General features: G+C 35.0%; 1 protein-coding gene and 1 long non-coding RNA gene across 3 annotated transcripts in view; one reads left to right on the top strand and one right to left on the bottom strand.

Annotated features, from left to right (window-relative positions):
- Positions 1-11,728, bottom strand: part of LOC136825376 (uncharacterized) — a 12,786-nt gene extending 1,058 nt beyond the window's left edge. Inside the window, exons 1-6 of one of the 2 annotated variants that reach the window (XM_067081659.1) lie at positions 11,635-11,728; positions 4,876-5,060; positions 3,040-3,123; positions 2,102-2,222; positions 557-668; positions 1-96 (exon numbers count right to left, since the gene is read on the bottom strand). The exon at positions 1-96 is cut by the window's left edge and continues 1,058 nt beyond it. In XM_067081659.1, the coding sequence (XP_066937760.1) occupies positions 1-96; positions 557-668; positions 2,102-2,222; positions 3,040-3,123; positions 4,876-5,007 (545 nt within the window). In that variant the 5' untranslated portion in view covers positions 5,008-5,060; positions 11,635-11,728. The remainder of the gene's footprint in view (positions 97-556; positions 669-2,101; positions 2,223-3,039; positions 3,124-4,875; positions 5,061-11,634) is intronic. The other variant, XM_067081660.1, reaches the window with a different exon arrangement.
- The window catches only part of LOC136825139 (uncharacterized), a 226,828-nt gene that overhangs the window by 5,815 nt on the left and 201,013 nt on the right, over positions 1-20,000 (top strand). The gene's annotated exons all lie outside the window — the stretch shown is intronic.

Raw genomic sequence — 20,000 nt, 5'->3', positions numbered from 1 at the left:
TCGTGGTTGACCATGAAGAATGAGGGTATGCTCGAGGGCACGTTGAATTCCTGGAAGATTTCTTTAACCTGGGCTTCGGGGTCTGTTGGCATCTCCCTAAGGGTATAGGGCATAGATTTTAATAATAATAATAATAATAATAATAATAATAATAATAATAATAATAATAATAATAATAATAATCTGGCATCTCCCTCAGGGCAGGAGGGGCAAAGGTTCATAATAATAATAATAATAATAATAATAATAATAATAATAATAATAATAATTAATAATAATAATAATAATAATAATAATAATTTAATAATAATAATAATAATAATAATAATAATAATAATAATAGTCATTTGGTATCTCCATAGGGGTATAGGGCACAGATTAATAATAATAATAATAATAATAATAATAATAATAATAATAATAATAATAACAATAATAATCTGGCATCTTCCTAAGGGTATGGGGCAAAGGTTAATAATAATAATAATAATAATAATAATAATAATAATAATAATAATAATAATAATAATAATAATAATAATAATAATAGTCTTACCTGGATATTACCGTATAGGCCACCGTAGGGAACCAGAGCATTCTACCGCACTGGACTAGAAGCAAGCTATTGCCATATTCTCCAATGGCCAATTTCCCAGGCATTAACAGACCTGAAAGTAGTAGAGAATTAATGCGATGATTGACCTCTGTACCTGGGTGTTAGTTGGTTGTTGTTAATGGCAGTTTGGATGTAAATAAATAAATTTTCCAAGGACAGACTTCCCCAAGGCGGTACCTCAAAACGATTAGGCGGGAAGTTATGGAAAATAGGACAGTGACAGTCTAAACTCCTTAACAGGCCAACTTCGGAACTTCTTCAGACTCACGCGGCCGTCTCTGTCGGCAAAATGTGTCCCCTAATTTTGGCTGGGTAAATTCTATCTCTCTCTATCTCTCTCTCTCTCTCTCTTTCTGTCTATCTTTGCCTGCTTATTCTCTCTCACTCTCTCTCAGTCTCTCCCTGTTTATTCTCTCTCTCTCTCTCTCTCTCTCTCTCTCTCTCTCTCTCTCTCTCTTTTTCTCTCTTATTCACTCTCTCTCTCCTGTTCATTCTCTCTCTTTCCCTCTCTCTCTCTCTCTCTCTCTCTCTCTCTCTCTCTCTCTCTCTCTCTCTCTCTGTCCTCTTTAGCCCCGAGGCGCAGATTTGTTTAAATTTCGGCAGAGGACCAGTACCAAAATCCACCTACCCACCCACCCACCCACCCACCCACCCACCCACCCACCCACCAACCCCACCCCTAGGGGCCACCAGGCATATAAACACCTCATCATTCTAGCCGGGATTAAACTCACGCCCTTGGTCTGAGGGTTTCATTTTAGCCCATTACCACTGACAAAAGACTTGAGAATATTTGCTTATATGTTGGAAAGAAGCGGATTTAGCTTCTCAATTAGAACACCACATAAGGTGCGCCTCGCACGGTGCATTGTAGGCATTAGTTAATGTTCTTTGAAGCGTCCCTTCGACCCTTAGATGCAACCCCTTTCGTTCATTTTACTAAACCTCCATTCATATTCTCTTTCTTCCATCTTACTTTCCAGTCTCTCCCAAAATTTGTTTCATAGTGCAACTGAAAATGGTTTCCTCATGTTACACCGTCAAGCCTTTCCACTCTCAGTTTCCCTTTCAGCCTTGAATTATCTCATCATAGGTCCCAGCACTTGGCCTTTGGCCTAAATCTTATATTCCAATTCCAATTCCAAATCTTATATTCCAATTCCAATTCCAAATCTTATATTCCAATTCCAATTCCAAATCTTATATTCCAATTCCAGTTCCAAATCTTATATTCTAATTCCAATTCCAAATCTTATATTCCAATTCCAATTCCAAACCTTATATTCCAATTCCAAATCTTATATTCCAATTCCAAATCTTATATTCCAGTTCCAATTCCAAACCTTATATTCCAATTCCAATTCCAAACCCTATATTCCAATTCCAATTCCAAATCTCATATTCCAATTCCAATTCCAAATCTTATATTCCAATTCCAGTTCAGATTCCAATCAACTAGAACAGAAATGAAAGTCATTTACTCACCGTCAAAGCCAGCCAGTGTCACGTCGGGTCCAGAAGGTCCAGAGTTGACCTCGCTCGTGACCTCGTGTTTCCAGACTCCCACGAATCCTGGAACCATCCAGGTCTCTTCCAGCCTCACGGTCTGGAAGTGGATAAGGGGTTAAATTTCTGATATTCTGTGATATTTCAAGTAAAGAACCGGATTTTAAACAATTCATATCATTGCATCTAAACTACGGCCCCAGGTTCGATTCCTGGCTGGGCCAATGCCCTTGTTAATAATCATAATTCCCCCCTGAGTGTAAATCTAGATTGCATGCCCAGGTTCGACTCCTAGCTGGGACAAATGCACCAATTAGTTGTAAGGTCTGGAAGTGGATAAGGGGTTGAATGTCTGATATTCTGTGGTATTTTAAGTAAATAACCGGATTTAGAAACTATTCATCCCAGGTTCGATTCCTGGCTGGCCCAGATGCCCTTATTGATAATTATCAGCCCCCTGAGTGTAAATCTAGACTGCATGCCCAGGTTCGAATCCTGCCTGGGCAAAAGCACTAATCAGTTGTAAGTTATTCCCACGGCATAGTGAACTCTACATTCGATGAGATTCGTGGCTTAATATTTGTAAATAGATAAAGTTACGTGTAAATATATGACAAAAATTCAAATGTTTACATAGATAGATAGATAGATAGATAGATAGATAGATAGATAGATAGATAGATAGATAGATAGATATAACTTAAAAGAATACATTAAAAATCCAAGTTGCATTGAATTCGATTTGAAATTATATTCTTGCCTTAATATTTTTCAGTAAAATAAATTCGCGTGTCTATAAATGACAAAAATTAATATATGTACATAGATAAATAGGTATATAGATATATAGATAGATAGATAGATAGATAGATAGAGGGATAGACAGATAGAGGGATAGACAGATAGATATTGCTTACCTCTCTTCCTTCCTTCAACCCCATGATGGTGTTACAGGAGAACACACGTCTCGTGCTCCCTACAGTGACCCAGTTTCCTGTAAGCTACAGAAATGACAGGTCAGTTTGCTGTACCCTACAGAAATTACAGGTACTATAAAGACAATAGACAGTGGGAAAAAATCTCTCTCTCTCTCTCTCTCTCTCTCTCTCTCTCTCTCTCTCTCTCTCTCTCTCTCTCTCTACTGCAAAGGTGAACCAGTTTTCTGTACTACAGAAATGACATGTCAGCTTGTTGTATCCTATATAAATTACAGACTGAGACAGACAGTGGAAAGACAATCTCTCTCTCTCTCTCTCTCTCTCTCTCTCTCTCTCTCTCTCTCTCTCTCTTCCAAAGGTGACCCAGTTTCTCTCTCCATCAGACCTAAGCAACAGAGCGTTCGTGACATTTCCAGAATGCACTTGTCTGCATTCTCTCTCTCTCTCTCTCTCTCTCTCTCCCTCCCTTGTACCAAACCAAAGCAAGAACAATTGTCGTAACATTTTTAGTTATACTGCATTCATACTCTCTCTCTCTCTCTCTCTCTCTCTCTCTCTCTCTCTCTCTCTCTCTCTCTCTCTCTCTCTCTTTTTTGTAGCAGACTAAATCAAGAGCAGTTGTTGTAACATTTTTCTCTTTTATTATATTCATACTCTCTCTCTCTCTCTCTCTCTCTCTCTCTCTCTCTCTCTCTCTCTCTCTCTCTCTCTCTCTCTCTCTCTCTCACCTCCATTCTGCCAAATCCGGCCTTTTCACGCGGGCCAAAAATGCATAAACTAATTTTCCATAAGCGAGAAACTAATCCCCCCCTTTTTGCCAGGAAGGTAACTCGTTTACTCCAACGCACACGAAAGCTGAGGTAATGTAATTTACGCGCTCGCGTACACACACACACACACACACACACACACACAACAGTGGTTACCTTTTGAATACCCGGGTACACAAACGAACGAGCAAATAAAATTTTGGGGCGAAGGTGGGGAGTGGATGAAAGTGAGTGATATACTGGTGTGTGCAATAAAAGGAACGTAAGGAATTATTATTATTATTATTATTATTATTATTATTATTATTATTATTATTATTATTATTATTATTATTATTATTATTATTATTGTAAAGGACAACATGCATAAATATTTAAGTAATTTTTAGTACAGCATATTGCCTTACATTTTATTATTATTATTATTATTATTATTATTATTATTATTATTATTATTATTATTATTATTTTTTTTTTTTTTTTTTTTGGAAGATTGAAATTCAAGTCAGTGAACAGGGTTCATCTTCTGAATAATCGCAATACTAATAATTATGAGTTTCCAGACAAATTCTATGGAATTAATTTCAATTTATATCTATAATTTTTTCCAGAAGTTTTCATGAATTTTGTTTTAAAGTTTTTTAATCTCACCCCATAGAAATCTTACAAATATTTAATCAAAAAACTTTTATGGTAATTTTATATGAATTTTATATCAATTTTATTTGAAAATTTATTGATCCTAACCTTACAGAAATCTTATGAATTGTTGATCTAATGTTACAGAACTATACCTTAATTTTCACCTACATGTTTTCAGAATTTTATATGAAATATATGTGAATTTTATATGAACATTGTAGATTTTTAAATTAATTATGTCGCAAAATTTATTCATTCTAACCTCACAGAAATCTAACGAATATTAAATCAGATGTTTCAGAACTAAACTTAAATTTTTACCTAAAATTTTTTCACGAATTTTATATGAATTTTTTATTAATTTTAAAATAATTTTTCAACAAAAATATTTATGAGATCTTACCACCGACACATCCTTCGTGCTGTCGAAGTCGAAGTGGCGCTGACAGCGACCGAATTCCTGGCTTGTCGCAATCCTAGCGACAATTCCAACGACAAAAAAGCGGCAGAGCCATTCCATTGCGTGTCTGACCATCTTAATACCAATATGGCGTGTTTCAATTCCCACGTCAACTGGAAGGCTGAATCCTGTAATGGGAAGGGATAATTTTACAGATATTATCTTAGGGAGTGTTCTCGTAGAAATCTATACTGTGAATCCTGTAATGAGAAGAGCTAGTTTTACAGATATTACTCTGGGGAGTGTTCTCGTGGGCCTCTATACTATAGGGCATAATGACTTTGGGGCTGGTTGGTCTAATTTGGGGGGCTTGATACACTTTCCACGTTAACCAGAAGGTGAAAGCTGTAACAAAAAAAAATGCTCCTTTCACAGGTATTACATTGGTCATTGCTCGCTTTAGCTTCTGAACGAGGTTCGTCGATCTTCCATAACATTCACTTCCAGGATGTGGAATTCTCTGCCTCCTTCTGTGTTTTCTGAATCGTTTGGCTTTTCTCTTTTTAATGGGGAAATCTGTCACCTAACTTTGCTTGTCTTGGTTTCGAAGTTGTTGTATTTGCGTGTGTGTGTGCGCGCGCTCCTGCGCAATTGCATCATGCAATACCGCACAGAATTTTTCTGTGTTTGAACTTCCATATATCAGAGACAAGAATTTTGAGAAATTGTAGTAATTCTCTCTCTCTCTCTCTCTCTCTCTCTCTCTCTCTCTCTCTCTCTCTCTCTCACACACTTGCACACATGCACACAGTTATTTCAGCATTATGTTTGACAAAACTTTAAAACACCGGAAGTCAGTTACATACAATATAACTTAATTTTGACAAAAAATATGGTGAACCTGACAAATGAAAATCATTGCCAAATAACAGTAATAATACTAATAAAAAATCATATAAAACAAAATCTAGTTCATAAATTACCAAAAAAATGTTAGCCACGACACGTACAGAATTACAGACCTCCAAAATCATGGAGAAAATAATATACACATTTACTTTCCACTGGTTTCAAGTTCCCTGTATATACAAAAAAATCTTTAACGGGTGTTTGAGATGTTGCTTATTAAATGTAATTGAATTTTCCATCGAGGCCTTGAGATTTATTTTGTAGAAAGTTAAGAACGTTATGTTCAGTTGTAACTGTAATATTGATGAGAATGAAGTATGAGACCTTGAGTCTGTATGTTGTGAGAGCTTTCGTAGTTCGTATATTATTGGTTTTTTGTTTTCTGTAAAAGAAACTATTGTTCCAGCTTTGTCTGTCCGTCCGCGCTTTATTCTGTCCGCATTTTTTCTATCCCCACTTTTTCTGTCCGCCCTCAGATCCTAAAAACTACTGAGGCTAGAGAGCTGCAAATTGGTATGTTGATCATCCACCATTCAGTCATCAAATATACCAAATTCCAGCCCTCTAGCCTCAGTAGTTTTTATTCTATTTAAGGTTAAAGTTAGCCATTCTCATGCTTCTGGCAACGATACAAGATAGGACGCCACCAGGCAGTGGTTCAAGTTTCATGGGCCGCGGCTCATACAGCATCATACCGAGACCACTAAAAGATAGAGCTATTTTTGGTGGCCTTGATTATATGCTGTAGTGGCTGTACAGAAAACTAAATTGTGCCAAAGAAACTTTGGCACATTTTTTACTTATTTATATCAGTGTCTACAATTTTATTTTGTAGAAATTTTAAAAAACCATGATATTAAGTCACTTAAAAAATAAAATGGTCTTTGTGTTTATTTCCTGGAAATCATAAAAAATTAAGAATTATTGTTTTATCAACAATAAACAATAAATTCTAGCAATCTGGCAGATTTACAGATTTTTGTGACACATATTTTCTTTTTATGTTTTCAGTTTTTTACTTTTCGATCACTGCATTGACATCAAGTATGTAGAAATTCCAAAAATAGTTAACATCATTTTATATTAATTTTTCCCATTTCTGTATTTACGTTTATTTTGTAGAAATCCTACAAAAAAAAACTGACGTATTGTGTATTAAAGAAAGGGCCTATTTCAGAATTGAATCAGCCATTTCCTCCAAGAAATTAAATTAGAATACATTAATATATTTTCCAAGCTAACAAAATTTTCAATCAGAAGACATCAATAAATATTAGAGATATCTTCTGGACAACGAAACAAACAGACAGACAAGCAGCTGAACAAACAAACTCCTGCCAATTTGGTTCAAGGAGTTGAAATAAAACTTGACATTGTCTCACAGGGACAGACCTTGATGATTATGGTGTTCTACAGAAGCAAAAACAAGTTTTAGTCTGCAAAACTGAAGATGCTGGTAAAATGACCATATTTGCAGAGCGGGATAAAAAATTAGGCGTTTGACTAGAAAGAAGGGTAACACTGTATATATATGTATATATATATATATATATATATATATATATATATATATATATATATATATATATATATATATATATATATATATATATATTATATATTTACATACATATAATTTTACAAGAACCTAAATTAACATATGATTATATTTCAATCAGGCACAGTCTAGGAACAAAAGAAAATATGTGCCAACGTCATTCTCAAGCCAAATCCATCTATACAAAAAAAGGCAATACCTGGCAATCTCCTGTCATTACTCCATTCAAGGACACCTCCCCCCACCAAAATCTCCCACCCCCTCCACCCACCCACGTCCCCTACCCACTCCCTACCCATATCCCCTACCCACTCCCCAAGACAACCGCTTAACGGCACTATACCCAAGGACCCAAGACAAGGATTCCACCCTCCGCGGTCTGTTATCGTACGTCTGGCAGGCGTGACGCTGCCGACTTTGCCGTACAGCTTTCGGAAGGGAGGTGTTTGGTGCAACCGGGATGAATCAGCTATTATTTTTTATCATAATTTTTTATAAATTACGACGAAAACGGAGGAGAGATTCGTTCACTCGCTGTTGGAAATTATCGTCTATTGATCGATTCGTTATTCTGTACCTTACTTTTCCCTGGATTTCTTATGATAATGGAAAGAGGAACGATTGAAAACGGGAAGTCAGAAGCGGTCGACTGAATACACGATAATTACGATGTAAAAACCAGTTTATGAATGGGTCCAAAACATTCCTTTGAAATGACTCCATCTCTTACTCCTTTCCACTCCATCTACTTCTCTCTACTCCATCTCTTACTCCTCCACTTCCTCCCACCTTCTATTCTATCCCCCCCTTTTTTCCTTCAGGTTTGGTCAACAAAAGGTCACCATAACAACCCTTTCGTGATGTTAGTGTTAAATTGAGGTGGCTTTTTGCGAGCGCTTGTTTGACAGTTTATAACCTTTAGTATAAGAGTATTTATTAGCCATTAGTATCTAAAGGTATTAATTAAATAATTGGTCTGTATTTGTCTTGCGTTTGGGTGTGTTCAATAAAAGATTGATGAAGATATGGAGAAGGGGGGAATAAAAAGAATAAATTCATTGTGGAATTGTGTTATAGATGGGATGCGATCACAGTTTCCTTTTCGATTCTGAAATTAAATAGGTTGCTATATTTATATATATATATATATATATATATATATATATATATATATATATATATATATATATATATATATATATATATATATATATATATATATCAGACTGCTAGTATTTATAGCAGTACAACTGAGAACTAGTTTTACCGTACCTTTAAGCGAATGATAAATTACTACAATTATCCCACCGAACAAGACGAGAAAACCAAACCTGATACAACGTATCCGGATTTTTTTTTTACATTTACCGGATTTCGTCCTTCGGTTTCCGGATTTTTCCCTCAGTTATGAGATTTTTTCTCTTTTCCCTGAAATTCCGATTATTTCAATCCTTTCATTTTCTTATCAGTGTCATTTTTTTTCCTGGATAATTTTTTGTTGGGGCTTATTGAAGGTGCATGAGGCCACCGTCTTTTGCTAAAGGGAAGATTATATTCAGATATTTTTGGTTTCTCTGTCTCAATTTTTCTTTCTTTTATAGAATTTTCGTGTGTGTTAACCTGTCATCAATTTCCGTCGTAAACAAGTCCCAATTTTATTTTCGTTTTAGCTTTTTCCATTTCTTATATTCTTTTTAAGAAATTTTTTTTTTTAGTTTTGCAATTTCTTTCGTAAACAACTCTCGTCTCTGTTTGCTAAACCTTCCCAATTACCTATATATTCCTCCTAAGTAATTTTATTTCTTTGTTTGTTGTAAGAACGTTGCAATGTTGTTTTAAAGGTCCGTCCATCGTCAACCTTTCCATTCCACCTAACTTCCAATTCTGATCTCTCTCTCTCCTTCCAAACCTTCTCTGCATCTAATCTCTTACATTCTTCTTCTTCTTGCAAGTCGACGTAAACACCGTAAGGCATTTTCCCCAGTCATTCTATTCCCTTGCGTGGACGGGATCGCCAGAGACACTCCTCCCTCCTCCTCCTCCTCCTCCTTCTCCCTTAAATTAAGCGGAGTCCCTTAAGGTCAAGTTAGGGGCCATCCGGTTTTTTGTTGGCCTTGTGTCCTCATGCCTCGTGACGGTGAGCTGGCTGGCTGGCTGGCCTTTCCCCTGCCATGGGGGAATGCGGAGGCATACCCCCTGTTTTTAGGGATTTTGCGGGGAGAACGGAGGGAATCTACCACCGTTGTTAGAGAGTTTGGGGGCTGTTTTGGGGAGCAGAGGAATACGCCCTCGTTTTTAGGGATTGTTTTGGGGAGTGGAGGGATACTCCCCCGTTTTTAGGGATTGTTTTGGGGAACGGAGGGATACTCCCTCGTTTTTAGGGATTGTTTTGGGAACGGAGGGATAATACTCCCTCGTTTTTAGGGATTGTTTTGGGGAATGGAGGGATACTACCACCCCTTGTAGGGATTGTTTTGGGGGAGAACAGAAGAATATTTTCCCTTATTTTCGGGCACTGTTTTGGGGACGGATCGATACTACCCCCTTTTTTGGGGGGATTGTTTTGTGGGGACGGAGGGGCACTACCCCCGTTTTTTAGGGATTGTTTTGGGGAACAGAGGGATGCTGTCCCTTTTTTAGGCACTGTTTTGGGGAAGGGAAGGACACTACCACCTATTTTTGGGGACTGCTTTGGGGGAACGGAGTGATACTTCCCCATTTTTAGGGATTTTTTGGAACACGACAAAATTATTTTAAGAGTTGAACGAGAGATTGAAAAAGTTTGAGTGACTGACAACCACTAAAGTCATCTTTCTTGATGAATATGCATGGAACCTATTTTTGTGTACAATCTGGATACACAAATTCAGTGCATCCGGCTACATACGAGTGTTCATCCTAACTCACTTATGGATCTGGATACATACACTTCCCGAATTTATGGATCCGAATTGAATCCGGAACCAGGCTTTATTTTTTTCATCAAGCATGGAGATTTCACAAAAGAGTCGTCTTTCCATATATACATTTATTCATCCCAGTTCACTATAACAAAGCATATTCCTTGCGAAACAAATGAACGTCATCACGTCAAAGCGAAACAAGCAAAGTTTTTTTTTGCGAAAGACGATGTAGCGAAGACAGGAAATGAAGCACCAGACAGCAGGATAAAGCAGGATAAAGCCAACGACGGGAAATAAAGCTCTGGGAGGAAATGAAACGCGCAGTTGCAATCAACCTTTGGAATATTTAAAGCACCAGAAACGACGCGAAGTTTTACGAGTGAGATAAAACTGTTCGTGTGGATTATTTATTCTTTTCAAGTGAAATAAAGCGTAGGAATAAAGTTATGAAGAGAGAATAAATCTAAAATTAAAACATTTACTTTAGAGAGTTATTCCTCGAGTATAAAATCAAGTTTTTCATGGGAAATACCTTCGCAAAAAATGAAACCATTTCATGATAAAATAATATTGATAAACCAAGTAAGGTATATATCAAACAATGATAGATTTAAACAAACACCTCTACACACTGACAGGTGTACCTCAGCAGGTGAACCTGGGTGTGTACACCTGTATAGGCGTTTAAAATGCAATACAGATGTTTCACTCGCAAGATCAGGTGTGCGGATCAGTCACACCTGTTCAGGTAAGCTATCTCAGGGGCACCTGTAGGCGTTTTAACGGGTCAGGTAGATTAACACCTTTTCGTCTCAATTGAGAATGATAAAGCACAAGATATAATGCTGATGATGTTATATATACAATATATATATATATATATATATATATATATATATATATATATATATATATTATATATATATATATATATATTATATATAATATATATATATGATAGTTACTCTCAACTCGTGAGTTGTACAATTTGCATAAGTTTCAAGGGTAACAAGATACCTACTGTTGTTATTTCATAAGAGATAAGAGAGAGAGAGAGAGAGAGAATATAAACCTGTAAACAAAGAGAGAGAGAGAATATAAACTTGTAAACAAACCGTGAAAGTATAAGGAAACTATATAAAGAGAGAGAGAGAGAGAGAGAGAGAGAGAGAGAGAGAGAGAGAGAGAGAGAAGAAATGTAACTTGTAAACAAACTGCAGAAGTATAAATCAAGCTATGTAAGAGAGAGAAGAATATAAACTTTTAAACAAACCATGACAGTATTAAGGAAACTATGTAAAGAGAGAGAGAGAGAGAGAGAGAGAGAGAGAGAGAGAGAGAGAGAGAGAGAGCAAAATGCAAACACACTTCCCCGACCACAAACAAACTAACCGAGCGCCGAGTTTCCACCAGGGACGATACCTGTCTTCCACTTCGAACCACCGAAACAGACTGACTCCCAGTCTCAGGCACAGCGGACCTCAGTAGGATATCCAGCTTTGGGATAAGCCTCCATCCATCCCATCCCATCCCATCCCTTCTCCATCCCACCCCAATCCTCTTTCCTTCGCCCTTCGTCATTTCCTCCATCTCATTGTCACGGGGGATGCCCATGGACCCCATCCACTTAGAATAAAATCGCGGCGTTGTACCCACGTAAGTTATGACATCCTCCCCCGTAGCTGAGAGGAGAATGTCTTGGGAGATTACGGGTTTCCGTGAGGTATAGTTGGATAATTTAATCATCAGTTGTATTATATAATGTGTGTGTATGTATGTATATATACATGTATATATATTTATATACTGTATATATATATGTATATATTACAGAGAGAGAGAGAGAGAGAGAGAGAGAGAGAGAGAGAGAGAGAGAGAGAGAGAGAGGGTGTCTTCTAGGGTAATTCCCCGCTCGCTTTGTTGGACATGGTATTATGAATATTTCATTTACTGATGCTGTTAGATAGATATATCGATAGATAGGTAGATATTTGACTGGCTGTCTATTTCTTGTGAGTATTTATGTATATTTGTATATGTGGATTTTAAAATGTAAAAAGGCTTTTCATCATATATATATATATATATATATATATATATATATATATATATATATATATATATATATATATATAGATAGATAGATAGATAGATAGATAGATATAGATATATATCCCAGTTACCTTTTACAAAAGAAAACCTTAATTTAAAATCTTCACGGCAGTGACATGATATTGATTAAGTTCTCCAACATATGAGTGATTTCCAAGTTATGTTTTTTTACTGAAAAATTTCAACTCTCTTCCTATATTTCCAACGACCTACAAATTTCTTGTTCAGTTTTTTATTCGATTTCTTTTCGTTCACAATTTTTTGTTTCCATTTCTACGGGTTTTTCTGCATTTACTGTTTTTTTACAATTTTTGTTTGTTTTTTTATCAATTCGATGAACTGTGTTTTGACCCCATATTTTTCTCGTTCACATTTTTTCAATATTTTCTTTTTACTCGAGTTTCACGTTTTTCACTTTTAATCATATTTCTGTATTTTCTTTACGCAGTAGAAATGGACGTCAATTTGTATATGCCTATAGGCTGGGTATTTTGAATGACTGAACTTGAAACTTAAAAAATACATTTTTTTTCTCTTGTAAAATCCCCTAAATTTCCCCAGTATAGGCCTTAGGCCTCTTAGCTAGTTTCTTTGCACTGACATCCGGGATGAGGTTGCTAGCCCATTGCCCAACATATCCCAACAGATGTTCAAGGGAAGTTATAAGCCAATAACAGTGTCTGCCTTCAATTCATGGGCACCCACACAGGGAGCGACCAGACTTGTATTGCGGAACGAATTTTTCTCTCTCTCTCTCTCTCTCTCTCTCCTCCCCCATCTGGGACGGTTTCTTAGCTCTCTCTCTCTCTCTCTCTCTCTCTCTCTCTCTCTCTCTCTCTCTCTCTCTCTCGTCATCTGAACATTAGTGGGTCACGCCTACAAAAATCGCTCTCTCTCTCTCTCTCTCTCTCTCTCTCTCTCTCTCTCTCTCTCTCTCTCTCTCTCTCCCGTCATCTGGACATTAGTGGGTCTCTGCTCTCAAAAATCTCTCTCTCTCTCTCTCTCTCTGCACTCTCTCTCTCTCATCTGGACATTAGTCTCTCTCTTCTCTCTCTCTCTCTCTCTCTCTCTCTCTCTCTCTCTCTCTCTCTTGTGGCCAATGTTTCTCATGAATTACGTAAGTTCATCTTGAATATTAAGGAACATACTGTAAAATATATTAATAATAATAATATATTTTTTTCTAAATATGATGGCAGCCTCGGTTGCATTAATCTTGTAGATTATTCGTTCAACTCTTTTAATTATCTTTTTTTTCTTCTTCAGCAACAGAATTAAGTAAATGGCAAAGCTCATTGTAGGGGTTTTATTTGTAAAAATATCAAAAGTCGTTTTTGGACCCTGCCCTCGGAATTTCCATTCCTTCGACTTTTGATATTTTGATAAATAAAACCTCTACAATGAACTTTGTCATTTTACTTAATTCTGTTGCTGAAGAAGAAAAAGGATAATTAGAAGAGTTGAACGATAATCTACAAGATTAATGCAACCAAGGCTGCCATCATATTTAACAAAACATGTTTGAAAGAGGGCCTATATCCAAAGAATAATAATAATAATAATAATAATAATAATAATAATAATAATAATAATAATAATAATAATAATAATAATGACAAAGACACATGTGAGCAAAGGAGAAAAATGTAAAATGAATAATGTAAAAAAAGTAAAAAAAAAAAAAAAGCTAAATAGAAAAAAACTTTAAAAGCGTTGAGTCACTTTATCAGCGTTTTTATGCAATTTTTCAATATTTTATCTTTTAATTTTTTCACGGCAACGCCTGAAGCTATTTTAGTTCGCGTCAGAATCAATTGTATTTTTTTTCTCTCTCTTTTGCTTCTAGTTGCTGTTGTTGTTATTGTATTTTGTTGTTGTAGTTGTAAATCAGATTACTGCGCGTTTCAGGTTTCCTTTTTCGGTAATGTAATTCGGGTTTCTCTCTCTCTCTCTCTCTCTCTCTCTCTCTCTCTCTCTCTCTCTCTCTCTCTCTCTCTCTCTTTAAAAGGAGATCTTTTTAAATAATTTGCTTTGTGTAATTTTTCTAATTAGCTTTAATCTCTCTCTCTCTCTCTCTCTCTCTCTCTCTCTCTCTCTCTCTCTCTCTCTCTCTCTCTCTCTAAAATGATACCTTTCTAAATACTTTGCTTTAAGTGTATTTTTTCGATTAGCTTTAGCTTTCTCTCTCTCTCTCTCTCTCTCTCTCTCTCTCTCTCTCTCTAGAATGATACCTTTCTAAATACTTTGCTTTAAGTGTATTTTTTCTAATTAGCTTTACTCTCTCTCTCTCTCTCTCTCTCTCTCTCTCTCTCTCTCTCTCTCTCTCTCTCTCTCTCTCTCTCTCTCTCTCTCTCTCTCTCTCTAAAATGAGATCTTTCCAAATAATTTTACTTGAGAAAGAGAGAGCGAGAGAGAGAGAGAGAGAGAGAGAGAGAGAGAGAAGGACTCTTGCCTTAAATCTCCACCTCCGTCTGCGACCACTACAATCGACTGACCACTGAGGACTTCCTGTCCTTCCATCTTTGCTTCATAAAATAACCAGATGTGAGTGACACTTATTTAATATCTAATTACGTGAGACACTAATATAATGATGCGGTTGTGCTCTCTTCAAATGCTTCTTTTTATTACTCTTCAGAAAAAATCCTGATGATTTCAACGCACTGTGTTGCAATAGATAGTTATCTCTGAATTCGCTACACAGTTCAGAGTAATAGTTTGATGTGATGAAATTGCTTTGATTAGAGAGAGAGAGAGAGAGAGAGAGAGAGAGAGAGAGAGAGAGAGAGAGCAGGAATTCCCCAAAATTCTGTGCATATCCACTTCTTGCGACATTTCCTAAGGTTTCCAAGTGGTCAATTTGACAACTGTATAATATGTACATTCTGTTACAAGTACTGCATTCTAAAATGTGTTTTATACCGATATTTTACTAAAATCCTGCGAAAAATGCGTTGTCATGCTTAGCGAAAAACTATTCATTGTGAAGAATTTTAGCTGACTCACGCACATACACACTCACGCACACACACATATATATATATATATATATATATATATATATATATATATATATATATATATATATATATATATATATATATATATATATATATATATATATATATATATATATATATATGTATATACATATATATAAATGTATACATATATGTAAATATATATAAATGTATATATATATTTACATAATATATATACTATATATATGTATATATATATATTATATATATATATATATATAGTATATATATATATATATATATATATATATATATATATATATATATATATATATATGTGTGTGTGTGTGTGTGTGTGTGTGTGTGTATGTATATATATATTACCTGACAAAAGGCAACGACATTAAATTACACAAGAAAAAACAACGAAAAAATTCACAAAATCATTGAAAAATCAATATTTCATTTTAAAAACCGCTAAAATTCCAACAATACTTTAGACATAACTTTATACAAACTCATTACGCCTTGGAAAAAAATTCATAGAATTACTTTACAAGATGAAAACATGACAAAAAAAACCTTCGCTATCTAGCGACACGAGTTTGTTACAGGTAAAAAAAAAAAAAAGCAAAAAAAAAATGAAAAATGCAATTCTCATGACGTCACGTGATAAGATTGGCAAACGGGTCGTCACGGACTTGTAGACAAAAAAAAAAAAGAAATGAATAAAATTATGGGTTGGTTACCCTCTTGTTGTGTCCTGACCTCCACAAATATGAAGTTTTTTTATTTTTAGTTTGTCGTTGTTTGTTCGTACGTGCGTTTGCCACTCCACAGTTTGGAAAAATTTGTAATTCATCGGTTTCTTTGAGATTTTTTTTTAGGCGTGGCCACAGAACGTAGAAGAGTTCGATATATTTTGAAATTCGAAAATAAAAGAAATTCGGGTTAAATGATTTATTTTGTCAGTTTATTGTTGTATTTGTAATTTATTTGTTTTATTTATGGTTATTTATTTTCACTGTTATTTAATATCCGTTTGTCGAATTCACCTTCATAAGTTTTGCATATTTATCCATTTTTGTATGTGCTCAGAAAACGTCTCCTATATTGGGCTGGGGGTGGAGGGGGAGGGGGGATGGAGTATGGTGGAGGGGGAGGGGAGGGCGGCTTAAGATGCAAAGAAACACCAGTCACTGCCCCGTTCATCCTTGAAACAATTGAATTTAGGATGAGACCTTGTGCAGAAAACGTACGCAGGCACCTGCTCCTAATATATATATATATATATATATATATATATATATATATATATATATATATATATATATATATATATATATATATATATATTTATACATATATATACATATAAATATATACATTACACATACATATACTGCACATCCTCTGCTCTCCAACTGGAATATTCCTAACCTTATTAGCAGCAACTGCTGAATATATTACTGAAGCCAGCGACATCAATCATCCTCGGAAGGACAGGTCATATTTCTCTCCCTGTGAATATGCTCCCCTGGGGAGTATGACAAGAAATATGAGGGATTTTAATACTTTTTCTTTTATTTTAATTTTTCGTCGGTCGGGCCAAATAGCTGAGGTAATTATGAGAAGACTTTTCCGAGGGGGTTCAGAGCTCTTGTTGGTTTTCGTGGAAGTTGAGAGATTGTGCGGATGGAATTGTGTTGTGTAATTTGTAATGGTATTATTTTTGTTGTTGGCTTAATTTGTTTTAGTTGTATTCTGGAGAATGATGAATATACGTATAGATGTGTTTGTATGTATATATATATATTTTTTTATATATATAAATATGTTACATATACATGTATATTTATAGTTATATATACATATTTATACAGTGTATATACATATATACATACACACACACATATATATATATATATATATATATATATATATATATATATATATATATATATATATATATATATATATATATATATATATATATATATATATATATATATATGTATATATTCACTACTTAATTCCACAGTGGTGTCATGACATTTAACAACACTTATCTAAACCATTCCGACTCGCTAAGGAATCGAACCCGGGCCTGTACTATGGTGAGGCCAAGAACGTAATATTCCTAACCAGTGGACCACGGTGCAGTTTTACATTATTATAATTTTCTTTATACTTTATTGATGACAAATTTATAACAAAGAGCGATGAGCATCTTTTCGTAGCAGGGGGCTAACCCCCACCCCCACCCCCACAAGGGGCTTCTGCTCCTTGCCACCCCCCATCGGCCTCCCGCACCCCATCATCGTCCAGTTATCTCATTCAGTAAATTCTTCCTCATTATCCTTTAGAAAAAGATATTTTTTTAATGTATTCTTAGTACGCAATTCTGCCCTGAGGCGGAATTTGTAATTAATTCTCATAATTCTTCACTCGTTCCGTTTTGTTTCGTCATTAAATAGTGTTGTTTTATCCATTCAATAAAAAAAAGGGTATCTCCTCACGAATCGCAATTCTGATCAAACCTTCTGAAAAGTTTTTTTTTTTTTTTTTTTTTTTTTTGCAATCCCGAGTTCCATCGAGAAGCTGGTGTTGGGAGTAGGTTTTTCCGAAATATTTTATTACCAAGGTTTTTTTTTCGCGTTAACTTCGGTATTTCCTGGATCCTGTTTTGTATTTTGAATCGTAGGCTCTCTCTCTCTCTCTCTCTCTCTCTCTCTCTCTCTCTCTCTCTCTCTCTCTCTCTGCTCTAGTTCACGTTGGTATAAAAACTTGCTCTGCCTCGCCCGTAAGCTTAAAGTTCATTGTCATATTCTGAGTTCGTTCAGTTATAGGGTAATTTCACTTTTTCGTGAGTTAACCAGACATTTCATTAAGTTTTCAAGGTGAGTGGGGTGCTGTTTTTTACATATATACATGTATATATATATACATATATATATATATATATATATTATATATATATATATATATATATATATATATATATATATATATATATATATATATATATATATATATATATATATATATATATATATATATATATATATATATATATATATATATATACTGTATATATGTATTTATATATATATATATATATATATACAATATACGGATGAATTGGCTACATATATTGCTCTATTTCAACCACAGTATATATATACAAATATACGGATTAATTGGCTACATTATTGCTCCTTCAACCACAGAAGCCAAGCCACACTGAATCTGGTCAGTGTGTGGAGGGGTGACCATTCACAAATGACAAACGCCATCAGCATAAACTCATTTTTTTTTACTTGAAGGATCTGGGTATGGGTCCAGCAACCTCACCCGTAAAATTATTGCTTACAAAGTTGTGCTAGACCTTTTGCATAGCTCGTGATTGAAAGTAGGCCTCGCACGATATAAACCATTGAAACATATAGTTTGAAATAACTAAACCCGTGGATATAAACCTTACTGAAATTCATGTAAATAACAAATTAAATAATTAAATAATATTGTAACATGTGGCAACTCTATTGCGCAAACACGCTCGGTTGCAGTTCATTGAACAAGCGAGTTTCATTGCACTAAACATTTCGCTGTATTTTTTTTTTTTTATCTTTTTATATAAGCTGTGTCCATCACGTATTTATTTGATAAGTGTAAAAAGGTATTGGAATAATTTAGGTTTTGGAACGAATTAGCAATTTATTTTTTCAAGGATTTGTCGTATTTTTTTTTGGGGGGGTGGGCCATGTGGGAAAAATTGGGAGATATTTCCCATAAAATATTTTTTAATGTATTTGATTTTTTTATATATATATATATATATATATATATATATATATATATATATATATATATATATATATATATATATAAGTAATCAACACACAATCACGTGTGGAACAGAAATAAATTTCTGACTCACATCAGGATCAAACCCAGGTCTTTCAATTGAAAGGCAAGGGTGCTACTAGTTAAACCACACAGTTGATAGCGCACTTGCCTTTCAATTGAAAGGCCTGGGTTCTGATCCAGATATTAGTTTGAAATAATATATATATATATATATATATATATATATATATATATATATATATATATATATATATATATATATATATGTGTGTGTGTGTGTGTGTGCATGTGTGTGTGTGTTATTCATAATAACATCTCATACTAATTTTACAAAGAGAAGAGAAAAAGAATTAATTGTATATCATAAAGAAAACGAAAAAGTTAGAAAGATAAAATAAAGATGGTAAAATGAGAAACACCACCCAAAAAAAAAAAAAGTGAAACCCTTCTTCAAAAGTAAACGATTTCCCTATAAAGTCCTTTTCACATTCACCGCGTCCCGACCAATGACACCTGACTTTGGCTTCGGCTTCGGCTTCGATTTTCCCATTCTCCCTGACAACCTCGAAGCCTGAAGCAGGACTTTATATGCAAGCAGGATCTTTCGGAGGGGTAAATCTGCTAAACATGGCCCCTGGGGAAGGGGGGAAGGGGGAGATGGAATTCCCCCCCCTATCTTTCCCCTCCCTCATCCCTTCCCTCCCTCCCCTCCCTCCCTTCTCTCTCTCTCTCTCTCTCTCGCTCTCTGCACTCGATACTTGTTGCTGACCTGATATTGAAAATCTTTACTCTTCA

The sequence above is a fragment of the Macrobrachium rosenbergii genome, chromosome 37, assembly GCF_040412425.1.
Source record: "Macrobrachium rosenbergii isolate ZJJX-2024 chromosome 37, ASM4041242v1, whole genome shotgun sequence".
Taxonomy (NCBI): Eukaryota; Metazoa; Arthropoda; class Malacostraca; order Decapoda; family Palaemonidae; genus Macrobrachium; species Macrobrachium rosenbergii.
The sequence above is the reverse complement of the archived record's forward strand: the minus strand, read 5'-3'. Positions and strand labels throughout refer to the sequence as shown.